Consider the following 20,986-nt stretch of genomic DNA (forward strand, 5'->3'; position numbering starts at 1 on the left):
AGCATTTGACAAAGTTCAACATCCATTCATGATAAAAACTCTCAGCATAATGGGAATAGAGGGCAAGTACCTCAACATAATAAAGGCCATCTATGATAAACCCACAGCCAACATTATATTGAACAGCGAGAAGCTGAAAGCATTTCCTCTGAGATCGGGAACCAAACAGGGATGCCCACTCTCTCCACTGTTATTTAACATAGTACTGGAGGTCCTAGCCACGGCAATCAGACGAAACAAAGAAATACAAGGAATCCAGATTGGTAAAGAAGAAGTTAAACTGTCACTATTTGCAGATGACATGATACTGTACATAAAAAACCCTAAAGACTCCACCCCAAAACTACTAGAACTGATATCAGAATACAGCAAAGTTGCAGGATACAAAATCAACACACAGAAATCTGTGGCTTTCCTATACACTAGCAATGAACAAACAGAAAGAGAAATCAGGAAAACAACTCCATTCACAATTGCATCAAAAAAAATAAAATACCTAGGAATAAACCTAACCAAAGAAGTGAAAGACTTATACTCTGAAAACTACAAGTCACTCTTAAGAGAAATTAAAGGGGACACTAACAGATGGAAACTCATCCCATGCTCTTGGCTAGGAAGAATTAATATCGTCAAAATGGCCATCCTGCCCAAAGCAATATACAGATTTGATGCAATCCCTATGAAACTACCAGCAACATTCTTCAATGAACTGGAACAAATAATTCAAAAATTCATATGGAAACGCCAAAGACGCCGAATAGCCAAAGCAATCCTGAGAAAGAAGAATAAAGTAGGGGGGATCTCACTCCCCAACTTCAAGCTCTACTATAAAGCCATAGTAATCAAGACAATTTGGTACTGGCACAAGAGCAGAGCCACAGACCAATGGAACAGACTAGAGAATCCAGACATTAACCCAGACATATATGGTCAATTAATATTTGATAAAGGAGCCATGGACATACAATGGCAAAATGACAGTCTCTTCAACAGGTGGTGCTGGCAAAACTGGACAGCTACATGTAGGAGAATGAAACTGGACCATTGTCTAACCCCATATACAAAAGTAAACTCAAAATGGATCAAAGACCTGAATGTAAGTCATGAAACCATTAAACTCTTGGAAGAAAACATAGGCAAAAACCTCTTAGACATAAACATGAGTGACCTCTTCTTGAACATATCTCCCCGGGCAAGGAAAACAACAGCAAAAATGAATAAGTGGGACTATATTAATCTGAAAAGCTTCTGTACAGCAGAAGACACCATCAATAGACCAAAAAGGAACCCTACAGTATGGGAGAATATATTTGAAAATGACACATCCGATAAAGGCTTGACGTCCAGAATATATAAAGAGCTCACACGCCTCAACAAACAAAAAACAAATAACCCAATTAAAAAATGGGCAGAGGAACTGAACAGACAGTTCTCCAAAAAAGAAATACAGATGGCCAACAGACACATGTAAAGATGCTCCACATCGTTAATTATCAGAGAAATGCAAATTAAAACTACAATGAGGTATCACCTCACACCAGTAAGGATGGCTGCCATCCAAAAGACAAACAACAACAAATGTTGGCGAGGCTGTGGAGAAAGGGGAACCCTCCTACACTGCTGGTGGGAATGTAAGTTAGTTCAACCATTGTGGAAAGCAGTATGGAGGTACATCAAAATGCTCAAAACAGACTTACCATTTGACCCAGGAATTGCACTCCTAGGAATTTACCCTAAGAATGCAGCAATCAAGTATGAGAAAGACCAATGCACCCCTATGTTTATTGCAGCACTATTTACAATAGCCAAGAATTGGAAGCAACCTAAATGTCCATCGATAGATGAATGGATAAAGAAGAGGTGGTACATATACACAATGGAATACTACTCAGCCATAAGAAAAGGGCAAATCCTACCATTTGCAGCAACATGGATGGAGCTGGAGGGTATTATGCTCGGTGAAACAAGCCAAGCGGAGAAAGAGAAATACCAAATGATTTCACTCATCTGTGGAATATAAGAACAAAGGAAAAACTGAAGGAACAAAACAGCAGCAGAATCACAGAACTCAAGAATGGACTAACAGGTACCAAAGGTAAAGGGACTGGGGAGGATGGGTGGGTAGGGAGGGATAATGGGGGGGAGAAAAAGGGGGGTATTAAGATTAGCATGCCTGGGGGGGTGGGAGAAAGGGGAGGGCTGTACAACACAGAGAAGGCAAGAAGTGATTCTACAACATTTGCTATGCTAATGGACAGTGACTGTAAAGGGGTTTATAGGGGGGACCTGTTATAGGGGAGAGCCTAGTAAACATAATATTCATCATGTAAGCGTAGATTAATGACACCAAAAAAAAAAAAAAAAGGCAGTTCCTGTGTGGTAACCTCCAATGAGTTCTACACAAGGGTATAAAGGGCATATAAAAGTGTAGGCAAACGGTCTGTTTGTGTTTATACAGAGGATCAAAGCCTAATTGGGCTACCCCGAAAATGAACTAAGATACGATATGAAAAAGAACTTCCCACATCAGCATTCTCTGGAAGACTCATGCCAGAAGATGATCATCAAAAACCCCAACAAAGATCCGCGCACTGCTACAGGTGTAGATGCACTCATCCCACCAGTTCCTGGACTTGCTATGGGAATGAAGAAGGAGATATCTAAGCTGGCCTGTGCATACAGTAAAACAACAAATTTGACTGGATCTATACTGTTGGAACTCAACCAAGAATTAGGAGAAGTGCAAATTGTAGCGCTCCAAAATCTTACAACTACAGACTATTTACTGTTAAAAGAAAATAAGGGATGTGAACATTCCCCAGGAATGGGTTGTTTTAATTTGTCTGATTTCTCTCAGACTGTTCAAGTTCAGTTGGACAATATCCACCATATCATAGATAAGTTTTCACAAATGCCTAAGGTGCCTAAATGGTTTTCTTGGTTTCTCTGGAGATGGCTGATAATTACAGGTATGCTTTGGTTATGTAACTATACTCCTATTATATTAATGTGTGTGTGCAATTTAATTAGTAGTTTAAAACCTATTCATGCTGAAGTTACTCTACAAGAAGATATGTCAAAGAAATAATCAATCTTCCCATGTTTTCTTCCACCTGCTACTTCTATAGCTTTTCTTCTTCCTTCCTAATTACAACCCTTAAATAGAATTCGTGCCTCATATCGAATTTACCGAGTATCATAATTCTTCCAAGTGGTAAAGATACCTCAAGACAAATGCTGGGCATAGAAGCCACAGGGCATAGATATGCAAAGAAGTAAAAAGCTAACCTTTTCAAACAATAAGGCTTCTCTCTCACTTACCAACTTTACATTTCTCTGTATGGCCCCGGAAGATGACTGGTTAGCCAGAGACGGGTAAGATTCCTCAAGGGAGGAACAACCTAAGACAGGCACAGTCGCAGGGGGGCCATCAGGTGAGAAGCTGGGGATCAACAGAGGTGAGGCTTAGAACCTCACCCCCCGTTCTGAGAGAAATCTTCTGCATATGTGGATGTTTTATTGCCCTTGTCTAGCTTGGATGAACACATAGTCTACAGGCACACACCTGATCATCTACATTTGCTCTCTTACAACACTAAACTATGTTTTCTACCTTTATCTTGTATGTACCTACCACTTTATTAAAGATAATAATAATGAAGAGAGAAATGTGGTATCCACATATAAATCAAGTATAAAAATCAAATGAGTATTCATATTTGAACTGACTGTTTATAGTTCATAATGCATGAGCAAAACCAAAAGTTTCTGTGATGAATGCCCTTGTACTGCTCACCATGTAACTTATTGAATATGTAAGAATTTGTTCTCCATGTAAGAACTTGTTCATTATGCTTCAGAAGATTGCAGACTGACGAAAATTAGGCTTGGGGTGGATTAATGATTGTGCATTGAGCATTGACTCCCCTATACAGAATTTTATTGTTGTTAACAACCATTTGATCAATAAATATGAGAGATGCCCTCACAACAACAACAAAAAAAAAAAAAGTACACACTTCCAATTGTAAAATAAATAAGTAACCGGGATGTAATGTATAGCATAAGGAATATAGTCAAAATATGGTAACAACTTGGTATGGTGATAGCTGTTATCTAGAATTATCATGTATATAAATGTTGAATCACTGTGTTGTACACCTGAAACTAATGTAATGTAATACTGTGTGTCAACTACCCTTCAATAAAAAATAATTATCTACAAAAAAAAAAAAAAAAGAAATATCTACTCAAGTCCTTTGCCCATTTTTTAATCAGGTTGTTCTTTTCTTTGCTGAGTTAACTAGTTTTTTAAACAACTCTTTAGCTGGCATTAAGAAATCAAAGATTTCTTATATATCATATATAAGCGTGGGATTTTTGGCTTCTCTGTGGAATCTGTCAACAAAGGAAAAGCTTTAGTTATGGTTTGAAAAGGGGAACATTTCTGTTTTGTGGACAGATTTTTAAAAGAAATCTAATTTGTGCTCTTAACTCTCACCATCCTTGGCTTGAATAAAAACCAAAAGACCTATAGGAACAACTATGGTGAAGCAGAAATTAAGGCCTATATACTGTATTGGCTCTAATGTTTCTCTTTTCCAAGATACTTTTCTGAAATAGTAGCCTTTCACAATTAATAAATGGGAAGAGTTTTTCAACATGAGTAATTTGTATATGAAGTACCATTTGCTTTATGAAGTTACTCTCTTTTTGGGTCCATGCTCTGCTACCTGATTCTCTTTGGAGAAGCTGTCCTTTCCCAGCCTCTCCCAGTGCGCTCGTCACTCCCTTCCCCTGGGCCTTAGCAAGGGCTACTTTACAGTCAGGGTTTCTGCACAGAGAAGATCTGAAAGCAAAGCAGAGGGATCAGAACATGTTCCTTTGTTGTTACTCTTTACCCCAACTATGAAAAGCTCTAATTCTGAAGGGGGAGGGGAGAAAAAAGATCCCACTATAATTAATTTCTTAAACAAAAAATCAAGCTTATTCTAAAAATGAAAAAAAAAACATTAAATAACTGCAGCTTGCATGTATAGGACATCTGATTCCAAGGGAGTTCAAGTACCCGATCTCCTAAAGCTTCATAACCTCCCAAAGAGAACATGGGTACACTTTACAAACAATGCCACCAAGGCATGGAGAGAAGAATGGGGCTCAGATGACTTTGACAAGCAAAAAGTAGAATATGGAACATCATTTGGTCCTGGGACTTGCTGACTGTTGCCTTCTGGCCCCATGCTGCCACTTAGGCTGAGGCCCTGCAGAGAACACTTGTCTCCCTACCAAGGACTCAGTCTCTGGAAAAGGTCTCTGGCTGATGACTGACAGGGATTCTCCAGGTTTCCTCCCATGTTCCGCCAATATTTATTTCTGGAGAGCTGGTTCATCAATAGCCTCTGGCAGTAGCCACTTGTTTCCAGCATCTCCCCAGAATGGAAGAAATTACTGGATATGATCCTGCTGTGAATACATCAACTCGAGAAGCAGGCTGAAAAAAATTCCTTGGGCTAACCATTTTGCTTGAGGAGGAAAAATGGGAATAGGTTATGGAAATTTCCTTTCATAGAATTTTGTTCCATGGGATAAAAATGCATTAATGTTTCTCAGGAAGAAACCTGCCATGGCCAGTGGTCAGTGGCAAAAGCTTTTTTTTTACAATTGTAATTCACCATGCATTTGATTACATTTCCACTTTAGGTATTGCTACACATGCATCCTTCCTGGGAGTTCTCCATTTCACTGTTAAGTTCTTTGAGGTCAAGTCCAAAGTGCTCCACCTTCTTCCTATTTCCCATGACATCTCAGAGAGGGCAGTGGGTATGATGCAAGTTCATGACTGACAGGTTGATAGAAGGCTGTCAGTGGATATTTAACCATATGCACAGAGTGGCCAACATTCCTCACAAATGCTGAGAGACACCCAGCTGTGAGAGGAGCCTTGTGGGAGGCTTTTCAGATCTGGGATCTAGAAGTTTATGAACTCAGGTTCATTTTGACCACCTAAGGATTCCACTTTCAAAAGGAAGTAGAGTGAACAGCCATGATTACATATGTTGTGTCTCTTTAACTAACTGTAGCTTTAGGGATCACAAGGGAGCTGGCAGTCTGTGCATCCTGTAGTGCAAGCATCTGCTCCCTGGAGGCAGAGAGGCCAGCACTACACCTGCACAGCAGTGCCCTACCCCGGAAGCAGGCACTGCAGAGGACCTAGTGACCCTCAAGCACAGCAACCCACATGGCCTAACCCATAAAGGGGCCTGGGATGAATAGGCGATGGCAGAAAGTAGAAAGGGGGACTGCCGATTCCTTGGGGTTTGTATTTGGCTACCTCTTAGTGGAACAAAATTCAACTGAATACTCTTCTGTATCCTTGAGTTAAGAAGGAGCACCTGGTGGCCCTTGGAAGAAACATTACCTTTCCTAGAAACGAGTTTTCTCAGAAGTTTAGCATTGGAGAAGTTACCTCACAAAGGCTTTCCCTGTTTCAAAATATCAGAAATCACACAAGGATAATTTTGCCTCCCCCTTGCCTTATACATACACACTGTGGATTAGGTTCAACAGCTAGATAAAAAGGGCCACAAGGAAGCTGGTTCTTTAATACAAATAAATGACTTTAAGAATGGTTTCAAAAGAAAATTTTATTTTTGTTTGTTTCTTCCACTCCTATTAATGAAAATTCACTTAAATAGTTAAAGCAGATTCATTTTAGTAATTATATTAAATTTTCTGTAAATGCAGTGGGCCCATGGTCTGGCCCATTTCTCCTCCTCTCTCCCACAGTGCTCAGCCACATACAGGGAAGTACTACAGACTTTTGGAGTGCTTGATTTCCTGCATGCCCAGGCTTTCACCCTGTCCTCTCAGCTTTCTTGCCTTTTAAGGGATGAAATGTTTACCACTTACACTGTCCTGACAACAAGTATTTCCTGGTCTGCTAACTCCTCAAATAAAGCAACCTTGCATGGATTTTTGTCTGATGAAATACTCTGGAGTCAAGGAATATAACAAACTGTTTCAGCAATAAAAATGTAGGCCAGCAGCTGTGTGGTGCAGCCATCATGGGACACTTTATACTTTGGCCCAGATAAAACGTCCACTCAAGAAACCTTTCTGAGTCAAGACCCCATTGTCTGATCCCACTTGCCAGCTCCATTTTTTCTTACAACATGCAACATTAGTTGCCTTGTAGTAAACACCTAGCCCCAGTGAACACTGTTACAATTTTCTTTAAGATTCATCCTTACTGTACAATGAGCTTCTGAAACTGATTTAGGTTGTAACCTTGAACTTCCTGATCGTCTGCCACCTCTCCCATCAAGTCTGCATACCGTCTCCTTCCCCTCCAACGGCAGAAAGAGAAGAGCTATGGGTTCTCCCACAAGCTCCAGGCTATAACCCTTAACCCTGCAACACCCACTCACCAACCCACCTGGCAGCAGCACCCCGCCCAGGCCTGAGGAGACCCCCTTCCTGCTGCAGCACCATCGCCCAAAGTCCCTCTTGATGTCACAGATAACAGAGTCTCACAGCTCATCTGTATGGTTCACATGCTCTGAAAAGGCATGGAAATGCAAGTTCCCTCAAAACACATGCTCACTCAGTCTGGGGTTTCCATGGAACTCAAGAGAAAGCACACAAATGTTATTTCCTTCCTCATTTAAGTGCTCAGCTACTCTTAAAAGTAGTTCAGTGTTTTTCTCCCTCTGATGTGTAGCCCCACTGCTATAAGCATGCTGGGGCAGAATATTTGAGATACATGGCTGGGGAAAGTTGTCTGGTTTTGAGACAACCCTTTTGATTTATGACCATAAGGCTAAATCAGTGTAGGATTTTGGAGAAAGACCAATGCGGTGTGCCTATGAGTCTGATCCCGAGGCGCTGATGTTTCCAGCGACCCTGGCAATCATTTGCTTTTCATTAATATGTGATTCTACCACTGAAAGAACTCACCTCACTAACCTGTCAGCTGTACAAGAATCTATGCAGAGGGTAAGGCTACCCTGGTATTAAACTCACCTCAGGCTAAGCATCTTCTTTCAGGGTTATTTTAGGCAGGCTTGCTTTTTTTAATGAAGAGTAGCCAATTTCATCCCAAAAGAATCCTCTCAGCACACCTGATTCTCTTCAAACATAATTTATTTGCCAAAGGACTCTGAACCTCAGAGCAAAGCTGTATAAAGCTTAGAAAAACAAGTTGATTTAAAGTTTCTATTTTTACACAGTGTCCTGTTTCCAGAGGGGCTGAGACTAGTGGTTTCAAACTCAATTTAGCATTTAAACTAATTTTCAGCCAGGTCTCTATGGACCAGCAATTAGGGAAGGCAAAGAGTTCAAAGAGAAGGATGGGGGCCTTGTCTTTCTGGATGCCCCTTCTCCTCCCCTCCCTGCTGCCCTTCCCAGTAGGTTCGCAGACTGCTACTGGCCCAGAGGGCAGGGAGCACCTGGACTTTGCATTTGCTGGGGCTGGAAAGGCACCAAGGGCCAAGTCCATTTACTCCTTCTCCTAGCTGTCCCGGGGAAGGCTCTAAAAACTTCCGGGCGACTTTGCTGCACGCCTCAGGCCAAGGCGTGCTGGGCCAGGGACAACAAGAGAAGAAGGGCCCCTTTCAGCTGCAGAGCCGCACAGACTCCCCTTCCAGCCATGCAGGATGGCACTGGGTTACACATGCCCGGCCGGACGCCTGCCTGGGCCTCCCCCAGCCCAGCTGCCATCCTCATATAAGGCCACGGCATTCTTTTGAGCCTCAGTCCTAGCTCTTGAAAATTTAGTTTAGTTCTGTGCGGTGACTGTGTTTAGTTAATGTAAGATCATGGCACAAACTGCAAAAGGGACAAAAAGGCACACAGTGACATGTGTCCATCCAGTTTCCCCCAGTTCAAAGGCGATCATTGTTATGTTTCTTAGGTACCCTTCCAGAAATAATGACTCTTTTGTAATTATCTTATGCTCCTTTTATTATTAGTTTTACACAATGGTATCATACTTCTCATGCTATTCTGTACCTTCCTTTTGTTTTTTTAATTAACAATATCTCTAGGATGTTACCTAATGTCCGAGGTCCTTTCCACCCTTAATATTTCTTAAATCTGGGAATCAGGCCTAGGGTTTAAAAAGTCTACTTCTTAAGAATCTGGGTAAATGTTCCCAAAACTGCCTTAGGAGAGCAGGGAGGAGAAAACGGGAGGCAGTGTTTATAGTTAGGCATCATGAAATGCTTTGATGCCCCTGGGCAACAGTCATCCTCATTTCCCTGGGAGCCACCTGCCCAGAAGGGCTACTCACTCCAGCCCAGAGGAGAAGGGAGCTTTGCCAGCGCCCCTTTCCAGATGCCAGGCAGTAGTCAGCCCATTAACCCCATCACTTCTTAAATTTTTAATGTTTCAGTGGAGAAAACTTCAGGCTCCAGAAGGTCAGATAGTTCTACCAACACCCCACGGCAGGTGACTGCAGGAAAACTGGATGCCAGGATTGGCTACCATCTCCAAAGTCCATATTCTCACCAATTTATCCAGATAGTGTTAAAAGAAAAGAGGTCTCTTCAGCTTTTTAGTTGATAAAATTCTCAAGTCAGCCTTACAACTCGAATCCTCCATCATCATCAGGACGTTCTGCCTCCAGGAGCCACCGTGCGTGCCTTTGCTCTCCCAACAGACAGGCCCTATCTAGCGAGGTCCACTGACCAGACTGAGAAATGTCCCTGCTGCAGGACTGGAGGAGGGAGGGAGGGACAATCACCGGGGGCTACAGGTCTTGGGAACGCCGACCTTCCCTTTCCGACCTCCTCTGAGGGCAGCACCACTAGAAGCACAACAGTGAGAGTGGAGAGTGAGGTAAAGGAAGAAAGTTATAGTTCATCTTTCTTTTTTTCAGTCCTAAAAAGAGCCTACATGGACGTCTGCTGGTGAGGAAATGCAATATGAACCTGTGTGTGTGTGCAAGCAAGCTGCCCAAGGTCAGGGGCAGAGCAGGAGGGTGGGCTCCTGGCTCCGCGGCCGGGTCCCAGGCTGTACCCTGCCTCCTCCTGGAGCACGTGGGCCTCCTGACTAGGCTGCTCACTCCTACTCAGTCCCCTGCCTCACAGCTCCTGGGTTCGGCTGTTTGCCGCTAGTGTCTCCGCTGGAGGGCGAGCAGGGAGATGCAAAGGCCCCTGCTTGCTCAGCAGCTCTTCATAAAGGTTCAGGGCGAGCTGGGTGGGTGGTGTTGGCTCACACAGGTTTATGAACTATCTGTGGACCGTTTTTATCCAGGACATTCCTCCCTCCCATTACCAGAGCTACTTTAAACTTTGGCTGAGCTATGCTCAGAGCAAACGTACGTATGACAATCTCCTTTCACAGCTGCCCTCTCACACCACAGATTTCAAAAGAAGTGCTGTTTGCCTGCAGACTTCACCATGAACTCTGGCTAATGCTACCAAGTGGAAAGGCCCACCATGCAGGGGGAAGCCCATTATGCCCATCAGTTTCCCCGAAAGCCACACCCCACATATGATGCCTCTGCATAGATGATGCCTCTGCAGCTACCCCACTCCTGGCCCCTCCTGAGAGTGCCAGGAATCCCAGGCACACATGCTGGAGGCTGCAGGAGAGGCCATGCTCACCCTCACTGCCCTGACTGACCATTCCTCCTTGGAGTCTCTGGAACTTACGTGGCAGAGCACAGTGGGCCTGGTCCCTGTTCTGCACTGAACAAGCCCCACAGGCATTCCAAGCTGTGCTGGCAAGCCGCCTGGGCACAGGAACATGGGAGCCCAGGAGCCAGGAGCCCAGGAGTCCGGCAGCACAGGTCTAGCCTGAGGCCTCCGCAGGGCCTCCCCTCACACACAAGCATCCCTGAGAGGGGCATCCAGAGGAAGTGGCCTCCAGCAGGCGCATTTCCTCAGCAGATTTCCCACAATTATTAAAAAAAAGGTGACTTAAATTGCACATGCTCACAATGATGGATAAAAAGAAGTAATACTCAGTGGCCTTTGGCAGGACAAGAACTCTGTGATATCTCCCCAGTCATGAATGGACTCAGAGGACTGAGAAGAAAACAGATTTTAAAAAAAATGAATAAACCTCCAAACAAAAGTCAAGTGGGATCCCTCAAGCAGGAAGTGGATATTCCAAAGGATTCCACAAAACCCTATGTAATGGTGGGGGTCACTCAAGGAAAATCTGCTTGCCCCCGGCCATGGCCAGAGCCCCATACCACCCTCCCCACCTAGAGCTTCCCCAGCTTCTGTGGTGGAAATGGTTGTGTTACATGCTGACACAGATTCTGAGCCTGTGGGAAGGAAATGCTTTGTGAATTCCAAATATAATTACTGGACTATCATGCAAGAAAATAATATTAATAAGGTTTTAATTGTTTCCGGCCCCCCTTCATCCTCCCTGTGGCCACAGTGACTTTACACTTCACTTAGTCAAATGGTAACAGTGTGGGGTCTGCAGAAAGTGGATTGGGTTCAAGTTCTGGTGCCAAACTCACTAACAGGACACAGCGCTACAGTGTTAGCTGTGTCCCTCTTCCGCCTAGGAGGGTAATACCTGCCTCCCAGGTCGCTGTGAAGACTGAGAGTAGCCATGGGGGGTGGTTTCTATAAGGTTAATAGCCCCTAGCAGTCGGCACTGTCACTCCTGGGGGGTCTGCCTAGGGCTGGGTCCTGCCACTGTTGCCTGCCTGTCCCAAGTGTGGTTCTAAATCTCACTATTTCATCTTAGAATCACGGAAGAGGGTCCCAGAGTGTCAGAGCTGCAAGGAGCCTTAGGAATTTCCTAGGACAGCCACCCCAGCCCCTACTGCACCACCAGTGCCTCTACGCCCCACACCATGTCCACCAGGAAAACTGTGACCCCACCCCATGTGCTCCCCCCACCGGGCAAGCTGGTGGCCCACCCAGATCTCCTCTCGCAGGCTGCATCCCTCCCTCCCAGCAACCCTCTGCGGCCCAGAGCCCCCTCACAGGCCTGCGTTTCATGCAGGACCACCCACGCTACTAGTACAGAGGCCGCGGAGCCCTGAGGGCCACAGCTGCGGGTACCTTGGCGTTCTGCAGTGGTGGCTGGTAGCTGGACGGACGGTAGAACATCCTCTGCAAGGCATCTGTGTGGATGTCGCCGAGGAAGAGCTCCTCCACCAGGCGGTCCAGGTCATGCAGTGGGTGCTGCTTCTCTACCCGGATGAGCTGCAGCTCATGCATGGCGAAGTTGACAGCTTTCGTGCACTCACAGCCGTTCTCTTCCCGCCACAGGTCGTAGGCCACATCCTGCACCCAGGCACCCCCCGCGAGGACGAAGCCGGGGCATGTGCGGTTCACCAGCTGGCAGAGCTTCTCGGCTGCTGCCTCTGTGTGGCATACGACCTGCACATTGTGCAGCTGGTAGTCGGCCTCGGTGCCCCCGCGGATGATCCAGGAGGCCTGGCGCAGGCGGATCTTGCCCCGGACGACGAGGGTGTGTGTGGGGCTGGTGCAGCGGTTGCCGCTGTAGTAGAACTGGTAGGCCTTGAAGGTGTTGTTGTGGTAGAATCTGTAGGACCTCGTGAGGAACTCTGGGCCTGGCCTCACCTCACAGCTGAGGAAGAGGAGGGAAGGGGGACTTTTAAAATCCCAAAAGCTTTGAGAAGAGACTCATTAGTGTTAAGAAACAAGAGTAATAATGAGAGTGTAGTGCTATCCTTATGTCAGTTCAAAATGGTTGATTTTCTGAGTGCTTCTGTGTTATGGACCTCATCTACAGCAGCAGGGGCTAGATGTCTATTGTCCTGAAATGGATCTGCTCTCAGGAAGGGGTCACTCAGGGGCAGTGGAAAATTCACCCTCCCATCTAGTCAAAATTGATTTTCCCTCTACTGGAAAAATAAAGGAGCAAAGCTAACATAACAACAGACTTAAGGGGTCCTTCCGTCTGTGCTGGTTGACAGTGGCAAAGCAACAGTGGCTTTAGATAAATGCTGGAGATTCCCAAGCCAGAAATATTTGAACTGGGGTCTAGAGCACAGATGTGGCTTTACCTCAGGTGTATTCTTCACATCGCTCTACTTAGAATTGATTCCTATACAGCAGCACAGCCAACACCAGGGAACAGTGGAGCCATTCGTCAACACACTGGCCAAAGACTTAATCTGTCCTAACTATTTGCTGGGTCCTAGTCTCAGTGACATCATGACTGTTAGGGCACTAATTTTGGCCTTATAACTCTGTTTGCATCTGTAATACATATATATAGTATAAATGATTAATGGTAATTCTGGTTTGAGGTGACTCAGCATTGTTAAGTCAAGCAGGGGGACTGAATCCCAAAGGCCAGTGGCTCTCAAAAGTGCTAACATTTTTTAGTTAACAAACTGGTGAAAGAGAAATATTTGGAAGAGGGTACCTTTCACTGGGTAAAGATTGTCAACTGATGCCAAATAAACTACATGGACAGGAAACAGTCAGCAGTACTTTGAGCATCCATTGTCTGTGAGGAGTCTTCCCCAGGGGAAGAGGGGTCTTTTTGTGTGAGCAGTGATTCACATCAGTTGAGGTTTAGTTAAGATCACTTATTCTTAACATTTTATCTAAGCACAGATGTTGACTGGCCTCCAAAGCTCACCGTATCTCAAGCCCATTCACTTCTCGATCTGCTCCACCATCAGCCCCGCCTTAGCCTCATCTCTAGCCAGATTGGCTGCAACTATTTTTTTTTTGGTCACCCTCACATCACCTTTTCTACCATCCATGTGCCACACAGTAGCCAGAGTGTCTTCTAATAAAGTGGAACCATGTCTTAAGCATGGTGCCTGTGGAAAACTCAATGGCTTTTCAGTTCTCTTAGGTTAAAAGCCTTCACCAAGGAGACTTGGCCTGCGGGCACCCTGGGAGCCAGCCTCACCCTCCACGGAAGGTGCATTCATGCTCTTCTTCCTGGTCATCCGGTCCGGCCATGAGGGCTCTGAGCCCGCTGTTCCTGCAGCCAGCCTTTGGTGGTTCTTCCAGACGGAGAGCTCTTCCTCAGTTTTTGCACAGCTAACATCATCTCAGCTCAAGTGTCCTTTCCTTTGGTGGCCTTTCCTGATCCCACCCTATCCCAAAATAGGACCCTGGTATTCCCCTTAAGCACCTGTTGTTTTTTCCCCTCTTCATAGTACTTCTTTGGTGTTTATTTGTAAAATTCCTGAAGGCAGGGACCATGTCTGTTTTGTTTTCTGCCATATACACGAAATCTACAATAGTGCTTGACAAATGGTGAACATTTGTGCACTGAACAAATATTTGTTGGATAAAATGATAAATTATTTAAAAGTACATCACATTAAGACTGTGCAAATATTTATCATGTGGTTATTTTTAGAAACCCCATTTTTAGGGAAAAAACACTTCTGGGTCTTCAATTATCTTATAAAATTCCTCTTTTTTTTCTTTTCTGTGTACATATGCATTTGATCCCTCCCCAAGGTACCTGGGGCCGCAAGGGAAAAGTGATCAGATGGCAGAGTTGACCTTGTTAATTCTCAGCAATTAATGGGTAGGGGGGAAATTGCAGGTCTGCCTCTAGGTTATTTTTAAAAGCTCTAATGGAAGATAAGCCAGAGCACAAACTAGGATAAATCTCAGCTCCGCAGCCTGGAAAAGGATACAAGAACTAAGCCCTGGCTAGTACAGGTAGCCTGAGTACCTTTTAACTTACTCTTAGAACCCTGAAGCTATATATTAAATTACCAGAATATGGCTAGAATATTTAGACCATCCGAAGCTTTCAAGTCATGTTTCAGTGTTGGTGAAACATAGACTCCTAATTTCACTTGCTAATCATTTCTTTTTATACACAAGTGGTCCCACAGAGTTTGGTAAACAAGGACTCATTCACTCACACTCCATGATTAACAGTAGTATATATAATATCATCTCTGCTTTAGCTAAGATTTCTACAGTACTTAACTCTGTTTCTTTACCCAGCAGAGTTTCAAATCCTTGCTTGGCTCTTAGTTAGAATATAGACAACACCTAAATCACTGTGGATTATGTGAAGTTTTTATGCATCTGAGATACCCTAAGAAGGGTATGTATAGTGGTGGGATAAACCCCAGCTCTCTGGTCCCTCCCTGCCCCTCCCTGCCCTGGTCCTCTTACCCGGTGGACACCCAGTGGCCCTCGATGGCTGGTGGCATCTGCACAGTGATCCTGGCACCATTGTGGAGATGTTTGAGCATGTGATGGCACTGTGACTCCTTGAAAGCCCTCCAGGCACTTTTCTCTAAGGACCTAGGATGGGATCTGCTGTCTGGATGAAGGAGAGCAGACCCCTCGCCCAGCCCTGAAAAAGAAAAGTAGAAGTTCACTGACAGGACACTAGGCACAGACGTAAGTCAGGCCATAAACTGCCCATGAGGCAGGGAAGTCACCAAAGGCGGGGCACACACTCCTCCTCCACCAGATTTGGTCATGGTCCTGCTGTCCTAGAACACACACTCCCAAGTGGGAAGTGTCCTGGGAGGTCATTCCGCAAGTGAGAAAACAGGTCCATGGAGATGAAAAACATGGGCTTCCATGAGGTCACACGGCTAGTTCCTGGCAAAGCCTGAGCTCAAATCCACAAGTCTATGAAAGGGCAAATAAGGTCATACATGCATATGAGCAGTTGTGCAGCACAGTCAAATGAATGTGCTGAAGAGCTGAATAAAAAAATGTGTGTGTTCTAGAGTCAGCAAAGAACTGGAGATGGAACTGAAGGGAGAAATAAGAAACTGGTCACCAGGGATGGGGACACAAAGCGAGGAGACCATCCTCAGGAAAAAGGGAATTCTTTTCCAATGAATGACCTCCATGGGGCTGCCCACCAAGGGGACATGAGTCTTGTGGGTAGGAGTGTGACACTACTCTCCAGTTATGTCCCAAGTCCAGCCCCACATCCACAAAGTCCTTGACAAGTTAAGGATACAATGTAAGGTTTAAATTAGGAAATTTACAGGAAGACTGCACCTGCTTATTTTCCATGGGTAAAGAAATACTGGACTAAGGTCATCTTTGGTATAAGTAGTTTGGGTTGGCAAAAATTTACACATGTACAACTACCACCAGTCTCATGTTCAGAATAAAGCAGTACAAACAAAGGAAACCTGAAAGCCCATGCTTCCTTGGAAATTCACTTCCTAAATAACAAATTGATAGGTCTTCATTGTGGACCTACTATGCATTCAGCACACTAACAAAAGAAGACACTACTTAAGACAAATGTGCAAAAATGAAAATATATGCAAAATAAATAAAATGCACCTGTTACAATGCTACCTATGAGGAGACCATTATATATTTTTTAAATAAACACCTGAAAAACTTCACAGGGAAGCCATGGATTATGAGAAATCATTTGAAAGTGCAAAGTTAGACCCAAAATCTAGTGACATACAGCAACATGGTGCAAATCTACTGAAGAAACTCAGACCCACAGGTTGATAATATTCAGGTATTTATAAAATATTCAGATATTTGCCATTATTTTGAGGGTTGAACTAATGTTTTGTCAGAAGTCTTTGGTATTGAGAAGACAGCAGTCTCCACATGGGAACTCTCAAGTGTTTTTCTCTGAGTAAAAGCTGGTTTTGCACGGAGCAGTAGTTTTGGATTGTTCTTAGAGATCTTAAATGAAGTAAAAGGCAATGAGAGGCAAAAGCACCTATGGGTATGATTCAACTAAATGAAAACTGTGAAAAGAGATTCTAAAATAAGATGATGGTGCCATGTTCAAATCAAATGCAACCTCACCATCAGCTCCACTTAGCCCAATCAGGTGATTTGGTCCTGAACTAGAATGCGAGAAACATTATAGCTCAGAAATCCATGTCTGGTGATATAGACAGCAATGTGCATGGCTGTTAGGAGAGGACCTTCTTTCCTGTGGTGTTGACTTCCATCCAGGTAAGTCATTCCCACTAAAATGACTCTCCTGGGTCTTCTCTCCCCACCCCCACTCAGTCCTCCCCAAGTGAAGCGGCTGTGTGATGGGAGAAAAAAGAATGCTTGACTCAGTCATTTTTCTCTTACCTTTTGTAAAACTAGCCTGTTTTCAAACTACATGCGTGTTGACTGCTCCTCCCCCTACCTTGTAGAAACGATTCTGCCCTTTCAGTTGTTGGGCTGTGGCACTAGGCCAGGTGGAAAGCCTGAAAAAGTCAAGGGTGAACTATTCAGCAACCCTACCATGGACATCCATCTATACTGTGCCTACTGATGGAGTATGCGTCACAGTTTCAGTTTTCATCCTCATCCGTCTGATACCTGTGTTGATCTCTATTAGCTCTGAACTAGCGGAGGCATGGAGATATTCACTGTACCTCTGCCAAACTCAATAGCTGTAATTACCTTGACGATGGGAAAGATTTCCTGAATTCTGTTAGGCAATCAAGGAATGAAACACAGTTCAACTTGCTGTCCAGTAGGTCAACTGTGTGACCAATTACACTGTGGCTAACTTAAAGTTGATTTTCATTCAAGTCATGAGGCAGTGAGAGTCAGGGAAGAGTCACTAAGCATTCCATAAAAAGCCTTCATCTCACTATCAATCAAGCTATGTTCTAAAAATTGATTTGTAAGCCCGTTTATATGCTGCAAATGTTTTCCTGTAAGGATAATAAAAGCTCAGAGGACAGTAGATATGGATGAATTCTCAAGAGCCAGGCTGTGTGGGTTTGAAACTGGATCTGCCACTTAAAGGATTTCAACAAATCCAAGACTTCAGTGATTGTTAAGATGCATCATTATTTTACCAGCAGCGACAAAAACACTTGCATTTAAACAATGACACAATGCCCTAACAGCCCTGAGATGCCCATGAATCATGCAGGGCAGTCCCAGACTGCTTTGACATTTCTTTCGGCTATTCAAAGAGATGTGGCAATGTCTCTTGCTTTCCATTGCATTGCTTCACCTGTTGACAGGTAATCCGTTTACTTTGTACGTTTGCTTTGTATGTATCTCAATAATAAAACACAGTCACACCTTTTTGTGGGTATCTGCCTCTCCAAGGAATTCACTGTTGCTAAGTGAGCAAATACAGAATTGCAGTTATTCCTTCAGTGATACTTGGCTTACTGATGTCAAACGAACACTCCCCTGCTCTGTTTTCAGGCCTGTCTGATTTTCAGCAGCTCTTCTTTTCAGAGCTGAGAGTAATTCATAAGTGAGCTATGGAGAAGAAAACCAAGCATACTTGGCTCAAACATTTATTCTGTTTTCAAAAATGACCTCTCTGCAACCAAACTATAAATACAGAGTAAAAGGACACATAAAGGAAGTGACATGATGACAATATAAGCAGCTGTGTCCCGGCTCTCCCAGTGTCACCTCTGACGATCTCTCTCTGCAGGCTAATGGATTGAAACCCATTTCCACCAGAGATGCACATCCATTGCAAAGATCTTAAAGCACGCAACAAATCTATCTCTTACAATTAGTGCACTACACTATTAGCATTGTTACCTTAACAAATTATTATACCCTGTCCAGGCTGCAGTCTACTCATCTGCAAAGAGGGGTTAACAACATTACCCATCTCTTAGGTAGGTCTCAGAGCTCACTGAAACCGCTTTGTTTAGCACAGGGCCTGGCACATAGTTCTCATTAAATATTAGCTGCTATTACTTTAAATAATAATTAGGCTCTTAGGCTGACCTCAAAAAGTCCCTCCTAACTAATACAACAATTAAAATAATGGTAAAAGCCACCCAGAGCCAGGCTCACTGTGAGGACAGAGTGCTCAGGGTAAAGACAAGGAGCTCCCAGGCTCTATGGCTGTTGAAAAGTTCTACTAAGTTTAACAAATACTATTTACTATTACTTTGTATATTTTAGGGACTGGAAGCATTATAAGTATTCAGAGAAGTGTTTCTGACCTTGAGGATCTTAAGGTCTCACTGGCCCCGATATCAAAGAACAAGCATGGAGATGATGAAGGAGGGCTCTGGGAGGGAAGTCGGGGGTTCAGAGGTGGAGAAGTGGGAGGGTGATCAGGTCGGGATTTGCCTGGGTAGATCATAAGGCTAGACAGAGGAAGGGGGCCTACAGAGATGCATTTTAACAACAGATGGAAGAAATAAAATGCCAGAACCACCAATATGAAGCTCACTAGAAAGTAGGCAAAAGATTAACATAAATTACTTGGTTTCTAGGAACAATTGTCCACTTCACTATTGCTCTTATTGGCCAATGAGCAATGCTCACGAACCTGGCAAGGCTGTCAGTGTGGGAGGGCGAAAGACTGAGCAGCCAGATGGAGAACAATCTAGTCGGCAGAGCTCCCAGGACACAGTGATTTAGGGTTCACACTCTAGGGTGATGTCGTGCTTTTTGGGTGGAAAAAAGTGGGGTTTGTACTTATTCCCTATTTACCTCTTTCCTTTGAAGTACCCACCACCTTGACTACCTTTATGGAGCAAATTTAAATGAGTCAAGTGAAACCAGGAGTTGCTGTGAGGTAGGAAATACAGTCCCTTTGGTCTGCAGTCAACTACTGATTATAGTCTCCAGGATTTACTTGGCTTACCTGGTGTGGGCAATGTGGATGGTCTTAAATTGCTCAGAATTAAAAGGTCATTAAAAACACCAAGTTCAGCTGCAGGAGAGGCCAAATGTAACAGCTCTATCCTTATGCCCCAAGCTTCCTTCTCAGCATCAGCCAGTGTGCCCTCCACAGGAGACCAACCTTAGACTTCTGGTCAACTCAGGGCTCCCTGTGTTCACTGTGTTGCCCTGAGTATGTCAACTCCAGTTCAGTACTGAAACTAGCAACTTATTCTTTGAACAATCAGAAAGGTGTTGGAGGGCCAGGCACTGTTCTAGGCTGGAAGCTACAAACATTATGCCCCGAGGGAGTCTCATCTGGGAGAAAAACCAGGTCTCAAATGGACTTGTAGAGGGACTCATAAGACAGAGCAGTCTCTAAATTCATGCTCATGGCTTCACAAGGAGCAGCTGTGCATGGAGGCGGTACAGGCAGAGTACACAGCACTTCCAATGTAAGGAGGCAGGCAGGAGGGGTTTGTGTGGGAGGAACCTAAGACACCTCAGGGGGCCACCACAGGATGGCCCAGAACAGAGTAGCAGCAAAAGAGGGGCAGAGCCATGCTCAAGAGTGCCATGTGTGTCATGTGGAGTGTGAATAGGACTGGCAAAGTAAGGAGAAACTACCAAAAAAAGAATTTAGGCAATGTAATGGCCCGATAAGAATTCCACTTTGAAAAGACAGTTTTTCCCTTTCTGGAGGGATGGGAAACAGATCCAAAGCAGGAAAGATCAATTATGAAGCTACTACAATGGTTGTGTATCATTTTTTCACTGAACATATGACAAAGTGAGTCAAGGGGACCTCTTTCTACAAATAGCAGTAGATACTTTTTTGTGGCCTTGGAGAGGTACTGACCATCTTTTGCATATTGTTGGGAGAGGTATTACCAAGAAGTTATTTTAAAAGAAAGGAAATAAGAGAGGATGGGAGGGATGGAAAGAAGGAGGCAGGAAAGCAGGAACCTATACTAACTTAGCACAACATCTTGCAAAATATTTATATGTCCTACTTTAATCATCCTGGTACTTCGCAATGCAATATGCAAGGATGGCAAATGGCTGTAATAGTTTCTATCTGAGGATACTTAGTATTTATAATAATAAGTATGCTATTATATATAATAACTTTTAAAAACCTCCACTTAGTTTGTTACTTGTGTAAGTGGAAGTGTTGGCTAATCAATATTTCGTCGTTAAAAATTCTGCCATTCTATGTTGACTGCAGCTGACATTATGATCTTTCTCTGATGATTCAGGTTCTTAAAGTGGCGTAAGGTCATTATTAGTGCCTGTAGGATAGTCCCTTGGACACAGAGGTAGTGAAGGGAACAGGCAACAACTCAATTTAAGCCATGAAAGGGTTTCCCCTCATTTTGCTTTAAGACAGTGAGAAAGTACATGTGCGTTAGTGCTCACACAAATAACATCAACGTTTTGGTTAATTAAGGCATCTA

The 20,986-nt window shown here is 44.0% G+C and overlaps 1 protein-coding gene across 2 annotated transcripts in view; it reads right to left on the minus strand.

The window, feature by feature from the left end:
* Positions 1-20,986, minus strand: part of APCDD1 (APC down-regulated 1) — a 39,647-nt gene that overhangs the window by 11,743 nt on the left and 6,918 nt on the right. For both annotated transcript variants that reach the window (XM_057504035.1, XM_036880683.2), the window contains exons 2-3: positions 15,105-15,288; positions 12,033-12,564 (exon numbers count right to left, since the gene is read on the minus strand). In XM_057504035.1, the coding sequence (XP_057360018.1) occupies positions 12,033-12,564; positions 15,105-15,288 (716 nt within the window). The remainder of the gene's footprint in view (positions 1-12,032; positions 12,565-15,104; positions 15,289-20,986) is intronic.

This window comes from Manis pentadactyla, chromosome 6 (genome assembly GCF_030020395.1).
Source record: "Manis pentadactyla isolate mManPen7 chromosome 6, mManPen7.hap1, whole genome shotgun sequence".
NCBI lineage: Eukaryota > Metazoa > Chordata > Mammalia > Pholidota > Manidae > Manis > Manis pentadactyla.